Source organism: Lacerta agilis, chromosome 11 (assembly GCF_009819535.1).
Source record: "Lacerta agilis isolate rLacAgi1 chromosome 11, rLacAgi1.pri, whole genome shotgun sequence".
NCBI classification, from domain to species: Eukaryota; Metazoa; Chordata; class Lepidosauria; order Squamata; family Lacertidae; genus Lacerta; species Lacerta agilis.
The window spans coordinates 53,974,108-54,001,711 of record NC_046322.1 but is presented as its reverse complement, the minus strand read 5'-3'; the positions used below and the strand labels follow the sequence as shown (position 1 = coordinate 54,001,711).

General features: G+C 41.2%; 1 protein-coding gene across 1 annotated transcript in view; it reads left to right on the top strand.

Annotated features, from left to right (window-relative positions):
* AOPEP (aminopeptidase O (putative)) overlaps positions 1–27,604 on the top strand; it is a 171,106-nt gene that overhangs the window by 131,559 nt on the left and 11,943 nt on the right. The window contains exon 14 of the mRNA XM_033164197.1: positions 9,789–9,905. Coding sequence (XP_033020088.1) covers positions 9,789–9,905 — 117 coding nt within the window. The remainder of the gene's footprint in view (positions 1–9,788; positions 9,906–27,604) is intronic.

Genomic DNA, 27,604 nt, shown 5'->3' with positions numbered 1-27,604 from the left:
AACACATCGTTAGATCTTATAAGTTTAATCATTCATGACATTTCAGTGCACTTAGATTGCATTGCGGATTTCAGATTTCTCCTTAAGTAGATCTTCTTTCCATTATGTGAATTATCGGAAATATATTTTACATACTCTTGAGAACTTTGCCTGTTGAAGTCCATCTGGTCAGCTGCTATGTATAAACGAGCCTCTTCTAACACATAATGCAAAGAGGCCTAGTTTACTTCATTCTGCTATCCTTAATGAGGCATTTTCCTGATCGGTAGTAACCTCTACTGACACATCTTGACACATCATGATATATCCCCCCCCCCATCTACTATAGAAAGTCATGTCATAGAGTTACAAGCTTGGTGGATCAGGGGGATTCTGTGGACATAGTGTATCTTGATTTCCCCCCATAATATTCTTTCAGAAAAGCTGGTAAAATGTGGACTGGACGAGATAACTATTAGATGAATTTGTAACTGGTTGACTGACCAAACCCAAAGAATGCTCGCTAACTGTTCCTTGTCATCGTGGGGAAAAGTGCCAAGTGGGATGCCACAGGATTCTGTCCTGGGTTCATTGTTGTTCAGCATTATCCAATTTTGGATGCTCGTCCAATTTTGCAGATGACACCAAACTGGGAGGTGTAGTCAAAGTGACAGGATTCAAGATGACCTTAAAAGATTGGAGAACTGGGCCTAAATGAAGAACCAGCTGCACAAATAAATGAACGGGGACACCTGGCAAACCAGTAGTACATGTGGAAAGGTATCTAGGGGTCTTAGTAGACCACAAGCTTTCCATCAGTCAACAGTATGATGCGGCAGAAAAAAAATCCTAATGCTATTCTAGACCACATCAACAGAAGTATAGTGTCCTGATCAAGGGAAGTCATAGTTGCTCTCTTTTCTGCCTTGGTCAGACCACACCTGGAGTACTGTGTCCAGTTCTAGACACCACAATTTAAGAAGGATATTGACACACAGTCTGCCCAGCATATAGGTGACATACCACAATAGCTTCCTGTTACAAACCTCTTTCTAGTGCATTTCATATCCCTTTTTAAAGTTCTTATCAGACCATTTATGGGGCTCCTTTTAAGACACTGAAAAACAATGTCACTAGTAGAAGTTGACAGAAAAATATCTGTAATTCTGAGGTGTGAGATAAATTGTCCATTTATATTCAAAAGATACATTTTTTCTAAATGAACCCCCCCCCCAATCTTTTCTGTCATTTCATACTGTATATTAAATATAGAATGGCACATTACAAACCAGAACCAGATTTGAGTCAGGGAGCTCTGGTTTCGAATCCTCCCTCAGCTGTAAATCAAAGGATATTTTCACACTGACACCCAAGGTAGCTCAAGCTTCAAGTCCAGGTATGTAATGCAGATGTAAAACACTCACTGACTAGAAAGCTTGTTCATAATGAAAATGCATCTCTTCCCTGTGGGCACAGTGTGAGAGAGGCAATTTAAACTTCTTGTGTAAAAGAAAACAAACAAAGCCAACCTGGGTGACTGCGCAAGTGATCTCTCATATTAACCTACTTCACAAGGTTGCTGTGAAGACAAAATAAGGATGTATACACTGACTTGAACTCTGTGGATGAAGGGTGAGATAAATGTGATAGATAAACTGGCATGCACACGAAAGCTCATACCAAGAACAAACTCAGTTGGTCTCTAAGGTGCTACTGGAAAGAATTTCCTATTTTGGTAGACCAGAGTTATTTGCCTCAGACCAGTTCGGTTCTTTTAGCTTCATTGGAAGTATTAAGTCCATTGAAAGTCCAGCTCCAGACTTCTTTCTGTATATGTGTCCTAATTCAAATCCGTATAAGTTTTTTCCAGTATTTGAATCGCTTAACTACAGTGTATCAATACGCTTGTTAGCAGCTGGTTTTCTGGATACTTTTATTAAATTCGTATGTTGGCTAAAATGAGCATATGTTTGTCCCTGAAGGAGAAATGCTTGCATTCATTTGAAAGAAAGGAGCATAGATTAAAACAACAGCATTCACAAATATCATTTGAGGTATACCGTGACAACGTCTTTCTAAATGTGTTTGCTGTTAAAAAAAGAAACGGTGCTTTGAGTTCTTCTTAATATTTCATTTTCCTTTATTTTTGTCCTTGTGAGGAGAAGCAATTGTTGTAAGAATGTTTTGGTTTAATTGCAGCCAGCAGAAAACAGCCCTGAAGGCAAATTGACAGAGTTTATGACTAAAGTGTCTTAACGGCCTCCCTTTTATTCTTTTTGGTTTTGACTGAAAGTACAGGCTGTGAAAGATACCCTGAGCCTATAAACCCTGTTTTTGGACCACTAGCACTGCTTTCTTATCTGTATTTAATGAGGAAGCTCCAACTAAAGGGAGCCATTCACTATCAAAGCTGTGGGTTAGCTCCCCCCACCCTCTCATTCTTTTTAAAAGAGAAGGGTAGGAAGGCATTTAGTTTGGGAAATCTTGTAAAAGAAATTTACTGAGAAAGCATTCTGCACAAACGCCCCTTCAAGCAGGGGGAAAAAAGTGCTTGACTCTGTTGTGTCTGAAGCTAGAAGGCTTCTCTTTGTAATATTCAAAGGTCAAATTCTCTAATTCTGTTTTGGGACTTGTTTGTGTTGAGTTTTAGCCAGCATTCTCCAGTACACAGTAGTGAATTTTTTTTTTAAGCCTCCTCTTCTCTCCCCACACCCAACTGCTGTTTTCAGTCAGTATAAACAGTTCCTTTCCACAATAACATGGTCAAATATAGCAGAGAACCAATTTCTTGGAGAATTGACTCCTCGTGCATTTCTTAACCATTTTTGGGAAGAATTGATCTATCTGTAGATGTAGGAGAGGGAGGCAGTAGCTGTAAATTGAAGTGACATCATATGTATTACTACCATTGATCCGCTTTTAGAATACAGCCAGGATAAAAGGAAATGGCATCAGGGAGGAAGTATGCTCATTTAGGCACTGATCCCAGTGTGATAATGGAGTAATAATAGAAATCACGCCACCGTCAATTGGTTGCTGCATTAGTCCAGGGCACATTTCCCTTTGAGGAGGCTTTCAATGACTTCATTCAAGTGCAGGCTGTAGCAAATGGGATATTCAGCATACCAGCTGTATTCCTTTGGTGATTTGTGTCCTGGCTTAGGGGCGCACTGCAAGTAATGCTGTTGGGTGCTCAAGTGCATTTATCTGTGTCACATTTTTATGGCTGTTGAAGGTCAGTAGTCAAATGTTTCAATGACATTTTTTTCTAGCATAAATTGTGGACCTGGCATTTATTGCATTATGCTAATGCAAGGGTTGACAAATAGTCTCTTTTAGGGTGGGTGGTCTTCTGGGATGAGAGGCCAATGACCTTGTAGAAAGCAGTGAGAAAGCTTGGGAAGAGGCAAGGTTGGTTTTCACTGTGTGTTTTTTACAAGTTATTGGGAAGAAGGAGACAGGGAAACTGTCAGATAATGCTTTACAAAAAAAAAATTTTAAAAAATCCTGTGCTTGCTTTGTGGAAACTTTCTCAAAACAATTGGCAGCTCAGCACTTTTATGACAAAATAAAGAACTATGATTTTGACATTTTAAAATTTAGCTTGTTGTCGGAGATGAAAAAATACAAAGGTACATGTCTTGTTTCTTACCCAGTAGTTGCATAAACTCAGACTCAGTATTTGGAGAACCCAAATCTATGCACGAGCTGTTTAGTAAGAGCATACAAAGTTGTTTTATATGGAATCAGACAATCTAGCAATAGTCGGGTGCTGTGTTTCTTATCTTTCGTTTGACTGCATCTTTTTTATATATATTTGTTGCTCTTTGCCAAATTTGTTTTGCATTATTGCATTATTCTAAGTCATCTTTGAAATTTAAAGGCTAAGTAATGCAAACTTCAAAAAGCAGGGAGGGTGCATGATCCTGTAGAGAAGTAGGGCACAATTCAGCATGTGTTGTTTGTAACACAGTAACAATAATTTAAAACCTTAATAGTTGCAGTTATATTAGTATTTTACTTTAAAAACCAGAGAGTCTAGTAAGCGTTACCATTTCAGGGGAAATGGGTTTTCTAGCTGGCATATGGTGCTGTTCTTTGGAATGTTACAAGATACTTCAGTGTGCTCAATCACAGCGTAATAATTTATGTCCTCTCCCTAGTACGCTTACTTGAAAGAACATTTGGTACAAACAATCATGGGAAAATAACTTTATTTTTATGGGATAAAGATGGGTTAGGCTTAGAAGTGTCTGCTTCACATTGTGTTTCAGTAAAACGCATTTCATACCAGCAGAGGTCGCTGTATTTTTTTATCATCCGCATGTCAGTTCTTTTTAACTTGCTTTGCTTGTTAAATTTTATGGACTACTTCCTAACCAAAGCTCTCAGAAATGACCATTGCATATCTTCACTCCTGTTCAGTTGCTCTAGGCTTTTACCAACACTTTGCAGACATAAAGGTCTCAAGGGCACATGTACCTCCTCATTAGCTTTTATATCAGAAGCAGCTTAGTCACAGCATGTATGCCTAATGGATTGGGTCTGGACTGCTGCTGGCAGATTAGGAACACCCTGGGACAGTGTAGTACAGGCATCCCCAACCTTTGGCCCTCCAGATGTTTTGGACTACAATTCCCATCATCCCTGACCACTGGTCCTGTTACCTAGGGATCGTGGGAGTTGTAGGCCAAAAACATCTGGAGGGCTACAGGTTGGGGATGCCTGGTGTAGTAAGTGCTGTTAGAGACTTACAGGGGGAGGAGTAAATTTGCCCCCTGCCTCCCACCCTGGTGATGGGATGGTAGGAGAGTCCCCAAAGTGGATCACTGCTCAGGGAATGCTCCCACCACTGTAAACAATGTATTGATCCAACCTGTGGTATATGGATGATTTTTACTGAAGTCATGAAGTAAGCTCACTTGTACAGTAACACATTTAGAGTTGTGATGTGGAGTCTTTATCTTCTACAGCAGGCAGAGCCTGATGATAGGTAAGACGTATTCCCACTTTTTTTCCTGGTAGCTCTGAAAACATTCCACCACTTTTCAAAAGCTGTAATTTGAGTCTCACCTTAATTTGAAATGTAACTATCCCACTTTGAGTGCTGACAGCAAACAACTTGTGTTGCTTTCTGTGGAAGTACTCTGACATAGATTATTTGAAAATTGTGGCATTCTGCCCAAAAGGCACTTTAGGTTGGTATTGTTGACTTTTGAAAAATATAAGCAAACAGCTGAGAATAGTGTGTGTTGATGACAAGAAAGTGATGGGAATACAGGATACATATCACATGGTTATATTTGTTTCAAACTGCTGCTGCAGATCAGCCATCATGCATGGAAACATTGTCACAAACAAATTATGTATCAATGGAGAAAACTGATTAATGAAAATCTTGTCACACCAGGTAAACTGCTAGTTTTTAAGAGAGTTTTTCTTAATGTGATTACTGTATTTATTTGGTTGTTTTTGCTTAAACCCAATCTATAATGTGAATATAAGACTATAGTGATTACATTGTGCATTTCCTTTGTTTTCTGCATTGTATTCTCCACTAGCTATTCACATGTAGCAATACTAGTGTGAGAGGGTATCTTGAGAATGTCACAAATGTACCTCATGAAAATGGACCAAGTTTGTCCTCAAGTACTGGAAGTTTATTGAACTGATTAAAATCTATTGGAAAAGGGTCCCTCATACGCAAAGGAATCGGAGGAAAGAAACACATTTTTCTGTGTGATTTTTGATGCAATCCTATACGTGTCTACTCAGGTATAAGTTCCACTGCTTCAATGAAGCTTACTCCTGGGTCCATGAGTATAACATTGTAGTTTTTGTTGCTCTATACAAGTTCAGTCCTGGAATAAGTATAAGGCCCAGAGGCCTCTATTCAAGCATTTGCATTAGCACTCTGTCTTGCTTTATTAATGTTATTAGAAACTTATACACCCATTAATTTTATTTTGGTTACAGATCTGTCAGCATTAACTCTTAACATGAAATTAAGAACTGGGGGAGTCACTTCTTGGGGGCATGCATGAAAAATAGCCAACCCTTTGATCTGATGTGTTTCTAGATTTTTACAGTTGTTCAAAGCCAAAGGCCTATGCCACGAAATACAGAGCTATATATGAGGCTCAGTGAGGTAAAGCAAGGACATGTGGTTACTTTGCTTGTACATTTCTCTGCTTTTCTTGGCCAAAGTTAGATCTTTAATGAACTTTCTTTTAAACAATAGCTCCTTGTATGTGTAGCATGTAAAGTCTTTGCCAGAGATACATTTCAAAAGAAACCGCAACTACCCTTCAATTTCTAAATCTTTGGTGCCATTTCCTTTTAGAAGTGACATTTATTAGATGGTGTTATGCAGCATTTGAAATTCAGTTTACATTCAGAAGTAATTCCCTTGCCAAGACATTAATTTCCAAGAAGGCTCCCCAGCTTTTTAGTTTTAGTTTCCCTATGTCCTCAAAACAGTTAATCTTTAACACCTATCTGCTAAACTTGGGAGAGCCAGCATGGAGCCCTCCAAATATAGTGGACAGCAACTCTCATTGGCTCAGTCTTGCATAACCAGTGGTCTGCATTAGGAGTCATAGTCCACAACATCTGCAGGATGCAATGTAGGGCACCCCCTGCTAAACTTTTAAGGTGATGTAAAGTTGAAGTAGGGACGCAGGTGGCACTGTTGGTTAAACCACAGAGCCTAGGGCTTGCCGATTCGAAGGTCGGCGGTTCGAATCCCTGCGACGGGGTGAGCTCCTGTTGCTCGGTCTCTGCTCCTGCCAACCTAGCAGTTTGAAAGCACGTCAAAGTGCAAGTAAATAAATAGGTACCGCTCCAGCGGGAAGGTAAAGGGCGTTTCTGTGTGCTGCTCTGGTTCACCAGAAGCGGCTTAGTCATGCTAGCCACATGACCCGAAAGCTGTACGCCAGCTGCCTCGGTCAGTAATGCGAGATGAGCGCCGCAACCCCAGAGTCGGACACGACTGGACCTAATGGTCAGGGGTCCCTTTACGTTTACTTTATGTGTGCTTAGGGTTACAGCTTTAAACATGCACATGTGTGTATCTGTGCACATGTATATTTAAGAAATATATTTTAAGTACAGTATTTTAATGCATCATCACACAAACGCTGAGACGCAGGGGTCAGTTTCGGATGACCATGCCAAGCCAGTCAGGTTCATGCACCACCACAGTGGTTTGGTTTGGTTTGGTTTTGGCACTATTATGGCTAGTAAAATGCTTGGGGGCACATGTATGCAATAAGCTCAGCTGAGGCTAGAGAAGCTGGAAGTCAGCTTGGACTAGGTTTCTCAGTCAGCTGCCTTGTACTGAAGTAGTTGTGTAAATTGGCCCTTTGAGACACCATTCAGAGACGCAAAAAAAACCAAATCATTCTATAAAGCTGTACTCATTTATGGCATGGCATCTCTTAAATTTAAGGAAACTAACAAAGAATGATTGCAGGTTACAAAGTGATGAGAAATGTATATTTACCTGAGGGCATGTAGAGGCTAGTCAATGAGCACAAAATCTGTCCCTGGGGAGGCTTTCCTGGCACCTTCATTACATATCTTTATGCACTAGGAGAAAACATTTCTCTATAACCAGGCCTTTGACAGGCTGGCTGAACATTCTGTGGTCTCTAAATGTGTTTGTGGGAGGGGTTTGGGGGGTTTTTTGTTTTGGTTTTATTATGTAAATTGTGTTCTCGTTTTGTATTTTTATGTTGTGAACTGCTCTGTGATATTCAGATGAAGGGCAGTATACATATTTAAACCACCACCACCACCACCAGACTGGTGAGGAGGGACCAAAGCACATGGAAAGAGAAAACAATGATTTCTCCCAGATATTTCTCAGATATGGAGTTCATTCCATAGTATTTTTTATTGCAAATGAGCTTAATCTTCAGGGTTTGGGACATTTGAGTAACCAAAAATGTCTAGCATAATCAGCTATTACCTTGTTCCATTTTTGTTTTAAGGGAGATCTCACAAGTGACACCAGTGAAGAAAATCATAATATAGTTAGGACTGCAAACGATACAGGATTATTCTAACAATCTGGAACGTGGGCCTTATGCTTAAATTTGTTGTTGTTGTTTTCATCTGGTCTGACAGTTAGGATTTTAAAGTGCGTTATCTGTACAGTATTGATTTTAAGTGGGAATTTGTGGGTTAATGTAATCAACCTATCCATATGGAGTCAGTGTTCTTTATTTGTTAGAATTGGATCCCCATACCAAAATATAGCAAGTATCGGTATACTAGGCAAAGTCATCACACAAAAAAGCGTTTCAACAGTTGGTGTTCAGATGTGATAAAGTGGTATTACTGAGTAATACCATGCTTCTGTTTTGCATGCACAAGCTTATTTCTACACATGGCATTTTTAAATTTTCTTTTTTATGCTGTAGACTTGTAGAGAGTAAATAAGAAAACCTTTACAGGACATTCAGGACCCAGAATTTTCAAATCAAATGATACTTTCTGGTAGCTGACATATATTAGTACTTTAGTTTTCAATGAATTATTTATTTTTCCATCCGATAAAAACAGAGTAAATGGAACACTTAAGCTCCATCAGATGTTTTCCTTCAGATTTACCTGAACTTAAATTCTTAGCTCTTTTTGTCGCCAAACACAAGATGGCTGCAGTCCTTGGCACACTTACCTGCGGGTAAGGCTCATCGAACATAGTGGGACTTGTTTCTGAGTAAATAGGCATATAATAGCACCATAAAAGATGCAAGAGTACACATATTTCATCAATTGTTGTACAAGTGAAAGGGAACTTGGGCAACTTTGCACTAGAAATGTACCATCACAATATGTACTTGTCTGCCACCAAGCTTGTTTTTGTTTCTCATAGTCATACAAACGAATGCTTCATATCATAAAACTGACAGACCTCTGTCTAGTTCAGCAGTCTTCTGTGTTTCTGAGCTTTCGGGAGCTGATGCACTGTAACTTGCACTCTTGTTTTTCTGCCTTTATCAAAACAGAGTCACAAGCATATGTATTCCATAAAGCACGGAGCCCAGTAAACTTTAAAAACATTTCATTAATATAAATATGGTTTTCATCTAATCTAAATATTGAACAAGAAACCACAGTAGTTAAGTTTTGATTAGCCTTTTGGAAAGAGTCTATGGGATCCTACGGGACCACCTCTCCTGGTATTCCCTGTTGAGGACCTTAAGGTCCACAAATAACAACACTTTGGAGGTCCTGAGCCACAAGGTGGTTAGATTGGTCTCAACTGGGGCCAGGGCCTTTTCAGTACTGGCCCCGACTTGGTGGAACGCTCTGTCACAAGAGACCAGGGCCCTGCGGGATTTGACATCTTTCCGCAGGGCCTGCAAGATGGAGCTGTTCCACCTGGCCTTTGGGTTGGACTCAGTCTGACCCTTATGTTTCCCTCCCCTTATGGTTTTGATTTATGAGCTAATACTAAAATGAGGCTGCATTTTAAATTGTATTTTAACCCGTATTTTAGTTACCGGTAACTTTTTCTCCTTTCTTTTACATTTTATTGTAATTTTATTATTGGTGTTAGCCACCCTGAACCCGGTTCTGGTGGGGTATAAATAAAATTTTATTTATTTATTTATTTATTATGGAATATAGAAAATGTAAGGCTTTTCAGAAATGAACTACAATAAACTGTTCCTGAATTTCAAGCACATGATATAATTACACAGGTTATCTCAGACTATTCACTGTCTAGTCTCTTTTAGTCAAATTATACACTAAGCAATTAAAAAAAAACCCCTCACAAGCTATTTATTTTCTTCTAGCTTTCCCCAGACCAGCTGGTCTTACTTCTGGAGTGCCTCTTGGAAAAGAAGACATTACGTTCAAAAACGCTGGAGTTCTTACAGAAAACTTACTACCTCCGTGAACAGGATGCAGAGGTAATCCAGTTACAGACATAGTGAGCTCATAAACTTGGCAAAAAAGGCAGTAGTGGGGGAATATCCCCATTATGCTACATCAAGAGTTAATCTGAATTTTTTTAATAAATGAAAAAAGTCTAAATCTATCCTGGAGGCAGTATAGGCAGTGCATAGGTTGCATTTACTGCTTTCAGCTATGCAACTATGTTTTTAATAAACTTTTGTTTCTAATTAAGCATGTGTGTACATGTATGATCCCATGGTTAGGTGAGTACAGCCAAGTCTCACCCTTCAGCTTTGTCTTTTGAGTTTGAAAAATCACTCACCAAGAGAAGGTTTTTTAAAAAGTGTCATTTCTGTGATGTAGTACCTGCTCATATTTGTCCAGTGCTTAATTGTTTAATGCTTGTGTTCAGCCATGATCAAGAATTGTAATGCACAAATGTTAGGCTGAGCATTTGTTTTTATCTTAATTTTTGGTTTTTATTGGTATAATAAGCATACAAAAGACAGAGATTACAACAAATCGTTGAGTCTGTCTCCCTTTCTCTCCCACTCGCCAGGGGTATCTGATTGTATATCCACATAATTCTTCTTTTTTGATCCATACAGGATAAAGATTTAATATTTGTGATGAGAAATTAAAATGCATTTTCAGTGATATGAATTCCAAGCAACAGTTGTTTCTTAGCCAACAAGCATTGTAATTATAGCATATATTGCAAATGTGATCATTTGTTTCTGGCAACTGAGGGCCTATGAGGGACTTCTGCTTAGAAAAAAGAGGAATAATATAGTGCCAGAAATATAGTGCTTCTGGCCCAGAGGCTTACCCAATTTCTGTTCTTCATTGCACCCAGCACATATACAGGTGAATCTCGAAAAATTAGAATATCATGGAAAGGTTCATTTCTTTCAGTAATTCAACTTAAAAGGTGAAACTAATTTATGAGATAGACTCATGACATGCAAAGCAAGATATATCAAGCCTTTATTTGTTATAATTGTGATGATTATGGTGTACAGCTGATGAGAACCCCAAATTAACAATTTCAACTTTGGGGTTTTCATCAGCTGTGTGCCATAATCATCACTATTATAACAAACAAAGGCTTGACATATCTCTCTTTGCATGTCATGAGTCTCCAGTAGCTAATGAAAACAATTGCTTACATAAATGGACTTTTCCATGATATTCTATTTTTTCGAGTTTCACCTGTAGATTTCACTCTTGCTGAGCTCCCCGTCCCACAACCCATTGAGATTAGAAAACACTCATTAAACCATTCCTTATGATTATAAGGTAAACCTGAAAATCACAATGGAGCTCTTGCTCTGTGCTCTCTCCCTACTCAAGTGTTTGCTGTCCCTTCTCCTGTCATCCCACTTGGCACTATGGTAAGCTTACAGACAGTACCATTATTTTCAGCAGATATTTGTCTGCAGCATTGTGTAATGTTCAGATTGACAAAATGTTTTATAGGCCCCTGCTTTGAATGGTGTCATCTTGTAGCTATCCTTTGCCTTCATACAGAAGCCCTCAGTACCTCCATGGCATCCTGCTTTTCCTCTGTTTTGGGGATTGGTCCAAAGCTAAAACTGGTAATACATACATTTTCAGAAAGAAGAATTAAATAGCTTTGAGATTGCATTTCAGAAGTAGTTGCCAATTGGCCACTGCCTATCCCGGCATAAAGAAAAAAAGATTTCAAAACTTGACATTTAACTACTTGTGTGTGAAGACAAGAGAAAGTGTCTGTAGGAATTTAATTAAAATTTTATATTGCTGTGGTTAGAACTGAATATGGCAGGGGGAGTAGCCATTATAATTGTAGTGATTTGTTTTTGTGGGTTCTGGAGTGCTAGCATGAGCTTTTGTAGGTCAGAACATCAAATTTAAAACTACACAATTCAAAAATTTCTACTTTCTCCAAGGAAATGCTCGGTGTAATATGGTAATAGTTGCAAGTTTATTTCAACTTTTATTTATTTGTTTATATGGTGTTCTGGATGCCAGATTTATTTTTACTTAGCCTTGAAAGTTTCACTTTGCTATTTATAGGAATTAAGATATATTTAGGGTATATTTTAATCACACACGAATACCAGAGAAATGTCAGGACTTCTATATCTGGAAGAGAAATAACTGAGGAGGTAAGATCAAAGCTGTAACTCCTCTGTTGCAGCTTCATGCCAGAGAACATAGGCCTGTGAGATTTTCACACCCTACTGATATTATTATGTTCCCTTTCTACTTACTATAAACTGTGTCAAATTCATGCTACTGAACTTGTATGCAGTTTTGGCCTTTGAAACAAAAGTTACAACCTCTGTAGCAGAAACACTACGTCGGCTTTATTTTGCAAGGTGAAATCAAGGGCTTACCTAGACCCTTTAAGAAGGGCAACCAAGATAACATTACCATTAATGTTTCTGCTACTGAATCACAGGCACCTACAACCCTCAAAAGGGAATGTTGGTTTACCTACTGTCGCCTCTCTAAGTGAAGGGCTTTCCATATCTCCAAATACAGTTAGCGCTCTGCAGAAGGTTTTTTCCTTGTAATGTTGGCAAGTTCTAGGACAAGTGTAGAAGTTTTGAGTATGAGGCTTTTAATCAACAACACTCAATTTGAAGAGGGCAAGTTTCCTGGTTATAAAATAAAAATCAAGTTGTTAGGGGTACTGCTTTATTCAGGATGTTTTTTGCCGTTCAAATCCCCACTCACGGTGACCTTGGGCCTGCCACTGCCTCTTACCCTAGCCTGCCTTACAGGGTTGTTGCGAGGATAAAATTGGCCAGGGGGAGAGCCATGTATGCTACCTTCAGCTCCTGGGGGGAAAGGTGGGGTATAGAAGTAACAATTTATAAATAAACTAAAATGTAGAAATGAAAAGATCATGTAGGCAGGTTTCAGATGGACATTCAGAAATTGTTTTGTTGTTGTTCAGTCGTTCAGTCGTGTCCGACTCTTCGTGACCCCATGGACCAGAGCACGCCAGGCACGCCTATCCTTCACTGCCTCCTGCAGTTTGGCCAAACTCATGTTGGTAGCTTCGAGAACACTGTCCAACCATCTCATCCTCTGTCGTCCCCTTCTCCTTGTGCCCTCCATCTTTCCCAACATCAGGGTCTTTTCAAGGGAGTCTTCTCTTCTCATGAGGTGGCCAAAGTACTGGAGCCTCAACTTCAGGATCTGTCCTTCTAGTGAGCACTCAGGGCTGATTTCTAGTGCAAATGTACTCAAAGATAAGTTCCACTCAGCAGATTAGGCTTTTTTTTTTTAAGCAAGGATAGGTAAATGAGACACTGAAACAGACGAAAATATTTTCTGCAGATATGTTTGATTTTATTTATTCTGCTGACAGACGGTATCTATCCACAAGAAACTCCCCTTGGTTAGGAGGGGGGATCACTGGGTGTAGAACATAAATGCAAATAACCAGGGGCTATTTGTAAGGACAGAAGATCAATGAGAAGGGAATGCACGCTGACAGCATGTGTTCTGACAAAACCTGATGAGCTATTGGGAAGGGCTGGAGATCAAAGAGGGAATGTAGAACTTTAGGTTTCGGATGACATACCGCTCCGCCCACCCAACCTGCCTCCCAGAAGGTCAACAACGTTGTTACAACACATGACCCACAACACCAACATTTAGACACACATCGACACACGTCTCACCCATACGGTTATACTATGATTAGCACAAGAAACAGAGCCTGCACATTTATTCATGGTTTAAATCCTGTTGTTATTTTTTTAAAAAATAACCACGTGGTAGGGTATTCAGGCATACACCACAACCATTATTAAAACACTCACTGTGGAGCAAGGATACCAAAATAAAAGGCCACCTCCGCTTCACTTACAAATATTTTCTTCTGAATGTATTTATATAGTGTGTTGTAATCTACACTGAATATGCTTACATGCACTAGCTGACCATGGGTATGCACCAATGTCTTCTGCATGCGTTGCTGTTCAAAACGTTGATGGCATATAATTGAACCATCCATGTGGATGGTAATTTGACTTTATTATAGGGCCCTAATCAGAGAAACCATGTCTAAAGGGGCATCTCATATAGCCCATATTCTGCATTCAGTTCATTTTGGTCTTGCAACATGTTGTATTCATGTACTGAGGTTTAAAAAGTTAATATTTTTTACAGAGGCTGTGTGGTTCTAAACAATACATAATCGGAACAGTCTTGGCTTTACCACAGAGGACATTTCACTGCCAAAAATTTTTTGCAAGGAAAAATACAATTTTAAGGCTAATTTCCTTCCTTTCCTGCTAGATAGGTCAAATCTGAAGTATGCTTTTAAGGCATTTTATCTGAACTATCTATCTCTTAAGTATTAGCAAAATTGGCTCTAAAAATTATTTTTAGACTATATTAGAATTTACAAAGTGGACTTGAATAATGTTTCATTTGTTCTTTTGAGCTTCTAAGCTTGGATTTAAAGCAGTAGGAATATAAGCAAAATGGATATAAATGATTTTGGACACTATAACAGAAACAAAGAGTGAGGTGCTCAAGACTGAAGAATGAACCTAAGTATGCAATCCCATGTATGTTAATTTAGAAGCCACCCATTTGGGATACAAATAAGAAAAATATTTTTAAAATATTAATAATATTATAGAAGAAGCTTCCATAGTGTTCAGTGAGACTTGCTCCCAGGTAAGTGTATGTAAGATATTAGCCTATCTGTTTTGTTAGACTTTAAATAGTTTTCCACTTATCCTGCCCAATGCTTGCTATCAGAAACTTAGAGGATTTCTAGCTCCTAGACTAGATATCTTGCCTGTGAAATATTGTTGAAATACTGTTACAGTTCTTTTGTAAGATTCCTACTGTCTTGGGTTTTGGTGGTGGGGTGGTAGTGGAATCAACTTCGAAGGAATATGCAAGTTGCCTTGCTAGTAACCATGTTACAAAAGAGGACATTTCAGCATGTATAGGTGCATCTAGGTGCATCTGCTAAAACTTCTACGTAACTGTGAAATGTGCAGAGGCTGTGTTCTTTTGCATCTGGTCACCTAGATTAACCATCAGTGTTAATCTGTTGTATGTTCCAGTGAGGTGGCTTGTTCTTGGAAAGAATTACATATTGATCTTTTTGCTTCAGATTTTCATCAGGGGGATGAATTGACATTTAGAGAAGCTTAGAAAACAACTTTGCAGTGCCATCCTGTGTGTGTTTAGTTATACATTAGTCTTGCTTTGTCCAGTGGGGCTTACACCTTAGTAAGTGTGCTAGTCTTAATTGTATAAAAACCAGAGAGATTGTGAATGACCCACTGTACAGTTTCTGTATACCGTAAGCAGATGTTAGAGGTGCTTAAGCTTGCACACTGGGATATTGAAATTGATTATTCTAGTTTAAAAGATCTTGCCATTTTAGAGAGCTTCGACAGAACCCCCCCCCCCCGAGGTGTGCACTAAAAACTTAACAACCCTAAACATGAAATGTTGCAGAATAATCCAGAAAGCACCAGAATAGCGTAATATGAAAAGTTTTCGCACTAGATAGGCTTCACTAGTGAGCTGTGAGTGCTTGCCAAAGAAGGGGTGATTCCTACATCACAAGCTGCTTAATTCAGAAAGGAAGGACCAGTGCTGGCCATGATAGATAGAACTGATGGGAATTGTAGTCCAAACCATATGGAGGGCACCAGGTTGGGAAAGGCCAGTGCAGACAGTTCTGATCAATATGAAGTATTGGCCTGATTTCATACAAGGCAGCTTCTACTTTCCTAATCCCCACTCCTTTCTCCTGTTGTGCTTCTTTTAAGGCTAGAGATCAGTGAGTAATGCTGTGTTTTTACAAGGTTTCTACTTCTCCTAAGTCCTTCTGTAGAAGGCATTAATTAAAGTGTGTTATGGGCTCACGTAACAGCCCCTTTCTTTTTTGCTCAAGTGTGTTTATTCCTTGAAGAGTGACTTAAGTGGTGGTTGTTTTTTTAACGTTGGGAGATCCACTGTTAAAGACAAAAATCCATCCATGATGTACGTGTATGAGGGCTGTTATTTTTGGGTTAGCCCATCTCAAAAATGCCAGACCAGGAATGAAAAGTGTGTCGGTGTGAGCAATAAATAAAGTACCATGGTACCTTGGAAGTCGAACGGAATCCGTTCCCGAAATGTGTTCAACTACCAAAGCACGGCTTCTGATTGGCTGCAGGAAGCTCCTGCAGCCAACCGGAAGCCACGGAAGCCCCGTTGGACATTCAGATTCCAAAGAACGTTTGCAAACCAGAACACACGCTTCCAGAATTGTGGCGTTCGGGAGCCAAAACGTCCGAGTACCAAGGCGTTCAGGAGCCAAGGTATGACTGTATAGTAAAAGGCTTACATGGGAGAAATGCCTGAAAAAAATATTAAAGTCTCCTCAGCTTAGCAATGGGATCATTGAGATGAAGTGATGGAGAGCCTCTGGCCCCTGGGCCTGATTACATTCACCAGGCCTCTTCATTAGTCCCATGGCATGGGGTCAAATATGATGTTAGGTGCAGAACAGGTAAACTGTTAGGGCCAACCTGAAATGGAATAATTGGGAATGTGCTACATGCATTCTGGATTCTTCCCTTAAAGCCACGGGAACAATTCCGTGCTTTTTGAATTTGACTCTTGTTTATTTCTTTGTTTGCCCTGTGGCAACAGAAAAAGGCACCAAATTTAAAAAACACTCACAGCTGCAAAGGAAGACCAGGAGTGCCATCTAAGTGCCCTCTGTAATCTTCCTTTACAGCCTGACTTGAATTCAGAGTGAGAAGAGGGTGGTACCCAGGGAAGCTTCAGTAGCCCCTTGTTTCGCATGAAGCTTAGGTTCAATCCCTGCCACCTCCACTTTAAAAAGGATCAGGTAGCAGGTGGTGTTAAAGACTTACCGGTATGTCTGAGATGATGGAGATCTGCAGCTAGCTAGCCAGAGCAGGTGTTAACGGACTAGATGGGGCACATGGTTTTATTTGGCCTAAGAATGTGATTTACTTTATGGTGCTGTTGTAAGAATTACTTTGGGCAGAACTAGGCTCTCTTTTGCTCTTTGATGTTCCCTGCCCCTGTGAATGTCAGCCAGCTAAGAAAACAGAAAGCATTGTATGATTAGAGTGCACCTTTTTGTTATTAGACATTACGGAGCAGAAAGAAAAAATATGAGGGTAGCTGCATTCAGTGGCAGTCACACTACTGTAACATCTACTCAACTTAGAAATACAGTGGTGCCTCGCAAGACGAAATTAATTCGTTCCGCAAGACTCTTCGTCTTGCGGAAATTTCGTCTTGCGAGGCACCTTTTCCCATAGGAACGCATTAAAATTTAATTAATGCGTTCCTATGGGAAAAAAAGTCCGGGGGCCCCTCCCGACCGGCACCGGAGCCAAGCCAAGCCGCGTTTTAAGACTGCAGTGAGCGAACAGCAGCGCTGCTGTTCGCTCGCTTCAGTCTTAAAACGCAGCTCGGCGGCTCCGGGAGGGAGGGAGGGGGCCGTGGGATGATGCCCGACATCGGGCATGATGCCACGGCCCCCTCCCGACCGGCACCGGAGCTCCGCGGTGCTGTGTTTTAAGACTGCAGCGATCGCTGCAGTCTTAAAACGCAGCTCGGCGGCTCCGGGAGGGAGGGAGGGGGCCGTGGCATCATGCCCGACATCGGGCATGATGCCACGGCCCCCTCCCGACCGGCACCGGAGCTCCGCGGTGCTGTGTTTTAAGACTGCAGCGATCGCTGCAGTCTTAAAACGCAGCGGCGGGGCTCCGGGAAGGAGGGAGAGGGCCGTGGGATGATGCCCGACATTGGGCACGATCCCACGGCCCCCTCCCGACCGGCACCGGAGCTCCGCGCCGCCGAGTTTTAAGACTGCAACGATCGTTGCAGTCTTAAAACGCAGCGGCGGGGCTCCGGGAAGGAGGGAGAGGGCCGTGGGATGATGCCCGACATTGGGCACGATCCCACGGCCCCCTCCCGACCGGCACCGGAGCTCCGCGCCGCCGAGTTTTAAGACTGCAACAATCGTTGCAGTCTTAAAACGCAGCGGCGGGGCTCCGGGAAGGAGGGAGAGGGCCGTGGGATGATGCCCGACATTGGGCACGATCCCACGGCCCCCTCCCGACCGGCACCGGAGCTTACCCTTTCGCTGCGGTCGGGAGGGATGTTGTCCGCGTCTGCCATTTTGGATCGACTGCGCATGCACAGTCGATCCAAAATGGCGGACGCGGACATCACCCCTCCCGACCAGAGCGAAAAGGTAAGCCAGCTTACAGTGGTACCTCGCCAGACGAATTCGTCTTGCGAAAAACAGGCATAGACGAATTCGTCTTGCGAGTCAACTAAAAACTCGCAAAACCCTTTTGTTTTGCGAGTTTTTCGTCTAGCGAGGCATTCGTCTTGCGGGGTACCACTGTAGTACAGTGGTACCTTGGGTTAAGTACTTAATTCGTTCTGGAGGTCCGTTTTTAACCTGAAGCCCAGAACCAGCACATTCAGACAGGAATCTGTAAAAGAATATCTCAATGACTGCCCTTTTCATAATCAGTGATAAAAATAATGGAGGAAAGGCAACAGATTAATGTCAAGTCTTCAAAGCACCACCAGCCTTGTTCCTTATAAACATACAGTGGTACCTCTGGTTACGTACTTAATTTGTTCCGGAGGTCCGTTCTTAATCTGAAACTGTTCTTAACCTGAAGCACCACTTTAGCTAATGGGGCCTCCCGCTGCCACCCGATTTCTGTTCTCATCCTGAAGCAAAGTTCTTAACCTGAGGTATTATTTCTGGGTTAGCAGAGTCTGTAACCTGAAGTGTCTGTAACCTGAGGTACCACTGTACACGTGAAATCCTTCAATTGTCTAGGGAAAGCACTAATAATTTAACTGTTACTGTTTAGATCAAATAATTACTACTCCTAAGAAACACTAATTGTTAGGAGTCCCACTGGTGGACTTCCACTAGGGCAGTGAGACTTTACCCCTCCCTCCCTCCTTCCCTCCCGCTGCCCTCTCCATATGGCAAAAATGGGCTGGCAGGTGGGTGGGTTGGGAGAGTCCCCAGAGCAGGGGGAGGAGGGGTCATTTTGACTGGCAAGCTGAGATGTTTGTACTGACAGAACGATTTCAATAGTACTATATTCAGTATAGTACTATATTGAACTCCTCCCTTTGAAATTAGGTTGTATTCATCATTATGCTAATAATAAAATAAAATAAATAATAAATAAACACAGTAACTTATTTTCAGTAATAATAATAGCCTTTCCAACCACATGGGGATGTTTTTGAGATAATGCAACTAACCCTGGGTTTTAGGTCCGTTGTACGCTGTCTTAATATTTTCTTGGAACTTCCAGATGTGTTGGGAGCCAGATCTGAATTATTATGGTAGTTGCTCTGTAAACAGAATCATGGGTGGCAGTTTTAAAATACAATTTTGACCATAAGCTTCTGAGGGAATATGCAGCTTAAATGTATGCATGCTTATCCACCGCAAATCCCGCTGTGTGTTCATTTCCAAATAAATGTGCTTAGGATTGCAGCCTTAGTTTAACATTTTGCCTTATTTCCCTCCTGCCTTCAGGAGCATTTGCATTTCTAAACTGTATTAAATATACATGGAAACCAGAAAAGGACTTTGCAGTTATCCAGAGTCAGCAACATCTTTATGTCAAACAGATCCCATAGATTTTCCTGGATTTATTTTGTGTGCTTCATTGTAGTTGGGGAATGATCCTGCAAAATAATGCCGACAAATATGCAGAATAATTATAGTGTCAGCTGTAAATAAGTCAAGATTGGTAAGAACTTAGCTTGGAAGTGACTCAGGCTTTGTGAACATTTATGCATGCTGCTCCATTAATGAAGTCTTATGTGAACTGGACAGTGGCTTGCAGAAGGTACACACTGTTGACTTGATTTCTGTGATTGGGGGAGCGAGGTGAAGGATAAAAAAGGGTGAATTTCATGTGATTTAAACATAACATAGCAAAGGGCCCAGACATTCCTGAAGCTCAGGTCTGCAATCTAGCATGTGCAGGACTAAATATCTGAGCCGACCATTTCAGAACTATTTGAGTTGAAACTTTAGTAGAAATATTTAAACCAGTAAACTGTTTTTTTTTAAAAAAGTAGATTTATAGCCTATTTTCCTGTCCACTGCAAAGGAAGAGACAGCAATATAATAACGTTATATATTTGTGTGTTTATTAAAAAATGTATTAAATCCCTTTTCAGCCAAAAAGGCAACCAAAGGAAAAAAAAATCATAAACCATTTAACACTGAAGATCCACTAGATAAGGAGGTCTTCTGTCAACCTTATACATGTTCTTCTGAGGGCAAGAATTGTCCCGTGTACTTAGCAACCGTGCTTCAGATGGCAGTAGGATGTAGAGCAGGCTTCACCAGAAGATCTTCAAGGCTAATTATACAGATATACATCACTATTGTCTAATTAATCCAAACAGTCAGGAGATTGCTAGAATCTCAGTTAGAGATGAGGTGCTGAGGATAAGAAGTTTTGCAATACTGAGCTTGGGTCACCTGTACTCTCCGGTGACACAGTAAAGTGTAAACCAAGATTTTCCATGTTCCTAGCTTCCCCATCTTATTGAGTGGTATGACCATGTTGCATATGAATCACCTTAGTACTTTCCACAAAATAAAATTGGCTCTAAAATTAGCTGTATTTTCTTTCCTGTATATGTTCCTGAGTCCTTACTTCCCCCAAAGAGAGTCTTCATAGCAGATGGAAAGTTACTTTGGTACATTTTTTCTACTTTCGTCAAGTTGGTTAATAATGTGCAGTTTCATAATGTGCAATGCATACCAAGGCCATCAGATGGAATGTTTAGAGAGAGAGAGAGAATGGACTGAAGAAATATAAGTGCTTTTGCAGAAGATGTGAAAAATAGAAGTCCATATATCATATCCAGGGGTGCGTAGCCTTTCTCCTACAACAGTTTCATTGTACATGGTCCTGTAAACTGATGGCCTTTTATTTAACAGACCAAATGAAGTTACCTTAATACAAACCATATAGAGTTCCCAAGTTGTTGTTTTTAAATAAAATTTCTTTAGGAGCAAGTCACTTTTATCTATTTCCCAAACCATGGAAACACTGGCAGGCATACAACATGTTAACCACATAGCAGTGCCACTGTTTGCCAGCCAAGGGTACTGCTTTCAAGTTAAGTACTGTCTTATCCACCTTCCTAGCCATTCTGCAGGTTATGACCAAGTAGGGTTTAAAAAAGCACCACACCTCTTTGGAGCAGCTTCGTGTATAACATGTTACACAACAGAAAGTTAGTCAATTACCATGTTGCCAAAAGTGATGAGTAGAGTTCTCCTTCCCTTGGAAAAGTAGGTATACTGTATATTCTGGTGTATAAGACTACTTTTTAATCCAGGAAAATCTTCTCAAAAGTCGGGGGTCGTCTTATACACCGGGTGGAGAATCTGCAGTTGAGTATATCTCAAACTCTATATTTTAACTGAAAAAGTTGGGGGTCGTCTTATATGCCCAGTTGTCTTATACACCGGAAAATACGGTAGTTTAAGAATTTGCCTGTGGCCTTGCAGGGAACAGTTCTGTAAAACAAGGCGCCTAGCTACCTTTTGATGCTCTATGAAAATTGCTTTTCCTTCTATAAACAGTAAGCCCTCCCATCCCCCCTGTTTCTTTCCATGCACACAAAATTAAGTTCCTTAGCCTTCTTAACTGAGTCAAGGTCATATTGGATTGCAGAGCGAAATACCAGCATGCTTTGTGCTGTGCTGTAAATTGGGGAAATATCTACAGAACTCTTTATCAGCCTGTGTCTCCTAGATAGGAGATTTGCACAATGACCTGAGCAAAGCAAAGGCAATCAGCTATTTCTTATAGTGCCTGCATGCCCACACTGATATTCCGAAAGAGGCACTGTGTAAAATCAAATAGTGTGAATGTATGTTGAATTGTAGTGGGCAATAATGTTCCTGTTTTTCAGAGGGGAATTTCTTGCCTAATATATTTATATTTTTAGTAAAGCACATCTCTGTACTTTATATAAAAAACTACTTTTGTGGCAGTGAAGGATAGGCGTGCCTGGCGTGCTCTGGTCCATGGGGTCACGAAGAGTCGGACATGACTGAACGACTGAACAACAACAACAACAACAAAAGAAAATAAAGGTCCATGCATGGTTGTGTAATTTTAGGAGGGGACGCCTATAGAACTTTAAAGTGAATTTTGGGTCATTTCCCCCTTAGTTTTGTGGCAAGGGTAGCTAGCCTGCATGATACCGGTACATCTAGCCTCCTAGAAGTCTTTTTGTAGCTCCCAAAGGTACCCCCCCTTTTGTCAGGAGGGGCAGGTTAATTTTTATTTATTTATTTATTTAGTAGTGGCTTCCCTCTGTAATTAATAGTTAATCTGCGTTTTTTTTGGGGGGGGGAGAACCCTCTTGAAAATTTCAGCTGTCCACTTCCTAATGGAGAGCATTACCACAACACTTGGGAACCTTTGGTGATGTCTGCTGGAGAGATCTCACTCTCCATTGCTCTCTTGCTTTAGTCACTAGGTGGCAGTGGTTGCTGCTGGCACCACAAGCTTCAGCTGTTTAAGATATGACCTCAGGATCATTCTGAAGAGCAGCAGCTGAGGCGACCACGTGCAACAACAGCTGCCACTTGCAACAAGAATTGATTAATGATAACAGAGGAGGAGGAGGAAGGGAGCTATGGCGAGTGGAGAGGTTTCAGTCTCTCCTCCCAGACTGGTGGAATGATAGGGATGTGATCCTGCCCCCCCCGCCCGCCCATCAGAGGCACGCAGTGTGCTCTGTGTGTGAATGAGAGATTGTGTGTTGTGTTCCTGTGTATGTGTCCATTTGCGGATTGGTGTGTACTGCATATGGTGTGGCGAGTGCACACATTCATGTGTGTGCTTACATGAATGCATGCACACTGCGCAGCCTTTGGAGGGTTGGCTAACCTTGAATGTGGTTCCCGGACTGAAAAAGGCTTAGCCACTCCTGCTTTGTGCGCATAGGGGATGCCTTGTATTGGAGAAAGCTGCTCTGTTTTCCAATAAAGCCTTGTTCACAGTCTGCCACATGTAATAGTTGCACTTCATATCCTCTCTTAAAAGAGAACTGAAACAAATTGAGACATAAATTAGTCTAACAGTCCAAACTCAAATTCTGAAACTTCACATTTCATAAATACCTGATTTGTAAAGGTAAATGTTTGAGTGGTAATACCGGTAATTGTCTTGAAAAGTTGATGCTAGGATCCAAGGATGCTGTTACTTCATTGTCTTACTTGAAAAAATAAACACGCTTGGAAAGGGTCACTTTATTTGGAACAGTAACAGCCACTGGGAAACCACAAGCAGTGCATGAAAATAATACCTGTCTTCCATTACCCGGTATTTATCCACATTGGACTATTTTGTGGGGTTGTCTGGAACTAAAAGAAGGGTTCTAATCTGTGTGAAAATGGTAGAACTATCCTTTGAGACAGAATTATAATCATGCAGTGTCGGAATACACTTCGTGGATCCGTTAAAGAACCACGGTTATTTGTTTATTTTAATGGTTATTGAGAACTACTTTTCATATCCTTACACTTAAAAGTGAAAGTGAAAGTAAGAATGAAGAGACATCTTGCCTTTAGGATTAATCCGCCTTTAATTTATAGTTCCGGTAATGTTTCAAAGTTATCAATGAACGTTAACCCTGCTTCCCGCCTTTTTGGAGGGCAGCAACAGAGGTTTTATTGGTTAAAGTATTGATCGTGATGTCATACCTGTTCCCAAATAAAAGGCTGAGGCTCCCCGCTTAGGCACGTTCTTTTACGTTTTTCCTTAGTTTGTTCAGTTGAAGTCTAGTTTAAGGGTTTTGGGAGCGGGCTGGATGGGTTTTTCTTTTAGTTAGGTTTAGTTTGCGGAAGATATTTCGGTGAGATTTTAGTTAGGCTTTTAGGTTTAGCCTAGGGCTAGTTTTGCGGAAGATATTCGGTTTAGCTTTATTTAGTTTAGTATCGCGGAAGAATTGGCGCGCAAGGACAGAGAGCTCAGGGAAACTTAGCTTAGGGCTAGAAAACGAGCCTACGCGGGTTTGGCCAAAGCCACTAAAGATAATTCCAGTGTCTGTCGTCCTTTGGGGAAAAGAGTAAAGGTTTTAAGAATTTTTAATTTTAATATAACATCCTTGGTTTGGTTTCCTTTTATTAAATGCAGTTCCGATTCGAGGCATCCATTAGTATTCGAGGCATTCATTTAGTTTTCGAGGCATTCATTTAGTTTTCGAGGCATTCATTCACTCACGCACCTTCGGAGTCATTTTTCCGTCTTACTCAGCTACCTTCGGATTGTGAGACTTGGCCGGCGCCCGTGCTCATAAGCACGCGGAACGCTGGCTGCTTTTCCCCGCAACTGGTACCTCGTGCGTGGGTAGCCTAAACTCACGCACGGGGAGCTCCAGCACCGAACCCCGGCAATGCAGTTGGGGAGGGTGGGAATTCTTAGCATGTAAATGTCTTCTTATTGTTCCACAGCTGACCAGATTTTTGCAGAGAGCATGCCCCCGCCTCTGGTAGTGGAATAAAGAACTGTGCATGTACTGGCACCTTTCCAAACTATCCTCTGGTTTCCCAATGAGCCACTCAGTCTGCTTAACAGTGAGAGTAGTCCTCACTAATAATCTGATCCATCTCTCCATCTGTAAGAGTTATTCCGTCTGGCTTTTGTGTGCTTTATCGTCTTGCAGAGTTTTCAGTATATTAATGGTAAAAGTTATACCTACTCTCGGGAACAGTTTATGGAAAGTCGACAATTACCAAGACACCAAGAGATCACAATGATGTGTGTGGTATAAATGTTTGGAATAGGGCAATAAACACAGCTGTGCCTCAGAAAGCTCCCTCAGTATGTTGAACGCTACTAAAAGAGCATATATGTGTCTCCTTATTTGTACGTAGCAAGGAAATGTGTTGCATTTAATGCTCTCATTTCAATATACTGTATTAAATGTAGGCCACCCTAAAGGTCATAGAACTGCAGGCTCTGTGTTGCGTCAGTGTCTTGTGCCTCATTCTTCAGAAGGAAGATGATGACATGGGGGGGGGGGGAGAGAGAGAGAGAGAGAGAGAGAGAGAGAGAGATTGAGAGAGAGAGAGAGAGAGAGAGAGAGAGAGACAGCAGACAAAGAAAGGGAAAGTTGTTTCTTCAAGAAGATACCTTGCAAGCTGTCTCCTCTCACTCCAGTCCTTATTTTGAGGCCTGTATCCCTTTATCTGTTTATAGTGAAATATAAATGGAACTAGTGGATCCTGCAGCAAAATGTGGGAGTGCTCCTGGAGTGTGAGGGAAGGTTCATTCAGGCAAAGGGAGTCTTGGAAAGACAGGAGTGTTTCACATATTACCGGTTCTGCCCTGTTTTGGTGTCTGCCTATTGATATCATTTGAGGTTCTTAGTAGTAGCCTTTGGTACCTGTTGGGTTATAGCGGCAGGGAGGATGGCAAGGTGTGCTTTTGCCACTGAGCTAAGAAGAAGCCATTGTAAATCTGCTGTTTTTAACTACAGTATTTAAGTGGTTTACAAAAAAATATAAAACATTTTTATTGATAAAAACAGGTATTTTAAAATATTCAAAAAATGATAATCAGTGGCAGCTAAAAAGAAATATAACACATGTAACTTCATGTCTGGGTAAAGGCAAAGGTACCCCTGACCATTAGGTCCAGTCGTGTCCTACTCTGGGGTTGTGGCGCTCATCTCGCGTTACTGGCCGAGAGAGCTGGCTTACAGCTTCCGGGTCATGTGGCCAGCATGACTAAGCCGCTTCTGGCGAGCCAGAGCAGTGCACAGAAACACCATTTACCTTCCCGCTGGAGCGGTACCTATTTATCTACTTGCACTTTGGCGTGCTTTCGAACTGCTAGGTGGGCAGGAGCTGGGACCAAGCAACGGGAGCTCACTCCTTCGAACCACCGACCTTCTGATCGGCAAGCCCTAGGCTCTGTGGTTTAACCCACAGCGCCACCTGCTGTCTGGGTAGGCTGGCCTAAATAAAAAATATTTCAAGCAGTGACCAAAAAGAAAACAGCCTGGTGTTAATAGGCAGGGAGTTCCAAAAAGTGTAGGTGCTGCCACACTAAAGGATCAGTTTCCTGCAAGTGCAGAACAAGTATTAAATGGTGCCTGTTGATGGGGCTTATTGCTAGAGTTTCAGATGAGGAGACATGGGAACCAAGGTGGCAGTCATTGTCCCACCATAGCAATGCGTGTACAGCGGAACCTCGTGTTACGTTCCTCCTTATGAACGCTTTGGGTTACGAGCTCCACTAACCTGGAAGTAGATGCTCCCGGTTGTGAACTTTGCCCAGGGATGTGAGCGGAAGTCGCGCGCTGGCGGCAGCGGGAGGCGCCATTAGCGAAAGCGTGGCTCAGGTTAAGAACAGTATCAGGGTTAAGAATGGAACTCCGGAACGAATTTAAATTCGTAACCACAGGTACCATTGTATAGACAAACAGTTTGAAGGTTGCTAAGGAACAAGCCATGTCTATATATAGCAACTCAGAGAACTAACTTTTTTGTGTGTAAAACCTTTTGTTTGTTATGCTGGCTTTTTATGCCTTGTAACTAATTGATGGCTGCTGTTTTATCGACGATGTTACATTTACAGTCGCACCTTGGAGGTTGAATGGGAACCCGTTCTGGACGTCCATTCGACTTCTAAAACATTTGAAAACCAAATTGCAGCTTCTGATTGGCTGCAGGAAGCTCATGCAGCCAATCGGAAGCTGCAGAAGCCCCATCAGGCGTTCGGCTTTCAAAAGAACGTTCAAAAACTGGAACAGTCACTTTCAGATTTTGGTCGTTCAGGAGTCAAAACGTCCGAATTCCAGGGTGTTCAGGATCCAAGGTACGACTGTATATCTTTTTTTGTGTTTATTTTGTAAGCTGTCTTGGGAGGGCTTTGTACTAAAAGAGCAGGATGTAAATATTCAAAGCAAAGAATAAATGAAATAACTATACAGAAATAAGTACTGATCTAAAACTGTGTTAGGACTTAAGACTCATTAATTTGGAAACCAAGAATGGAACTCTGGGGAATCCATTAGTCTATGTCCAGGAACTACCTTGCTGTTTTGCTTGGCTTTTATCAGTCTTCTCCAACCTAGTGCCTTCCATATGTTTTGGATGACAATGTCCATCATCTAATGCTTCTGTGAATTATATGTATCTTGGGGGTATAGAATATATTCCAAGTTCCCTTTGATATTTGGTGATATTTGGTTAAGAGCTCAGCTCTTGTGTGTATAAGAGATGCCAAAGTCAAAAGCAGATCCTGGCTCATGCTGCTTAATGACATATCCCTGGCATACATGGCATTATTTAGTCCAGAATACCATTCAAGAAAGTTGGGTTGGAATGTAAACTTTATATAATCACCAGTTTTGCATAGCACTTTAAATTGTTTGTCTTGTTCACAGGCCTTTTAAAAGAATTTTTCCTTTGAGATTACTGAGCTGAACAGAGCAGTTGTGACATACACGGGCTTTTTATTGTATCATAATTGCCTCTCCCAGATTGAGCATTGCTGGAAATTTCATTGAAAGGGAACAATGCCCACACCCAAACAAAAATCCAAGTAAATGGCTGCTAAAAACATCTGCCAAGCCCAAGACCTGTATTTTTAATAGGAAGCATAGGAGGCACATATTT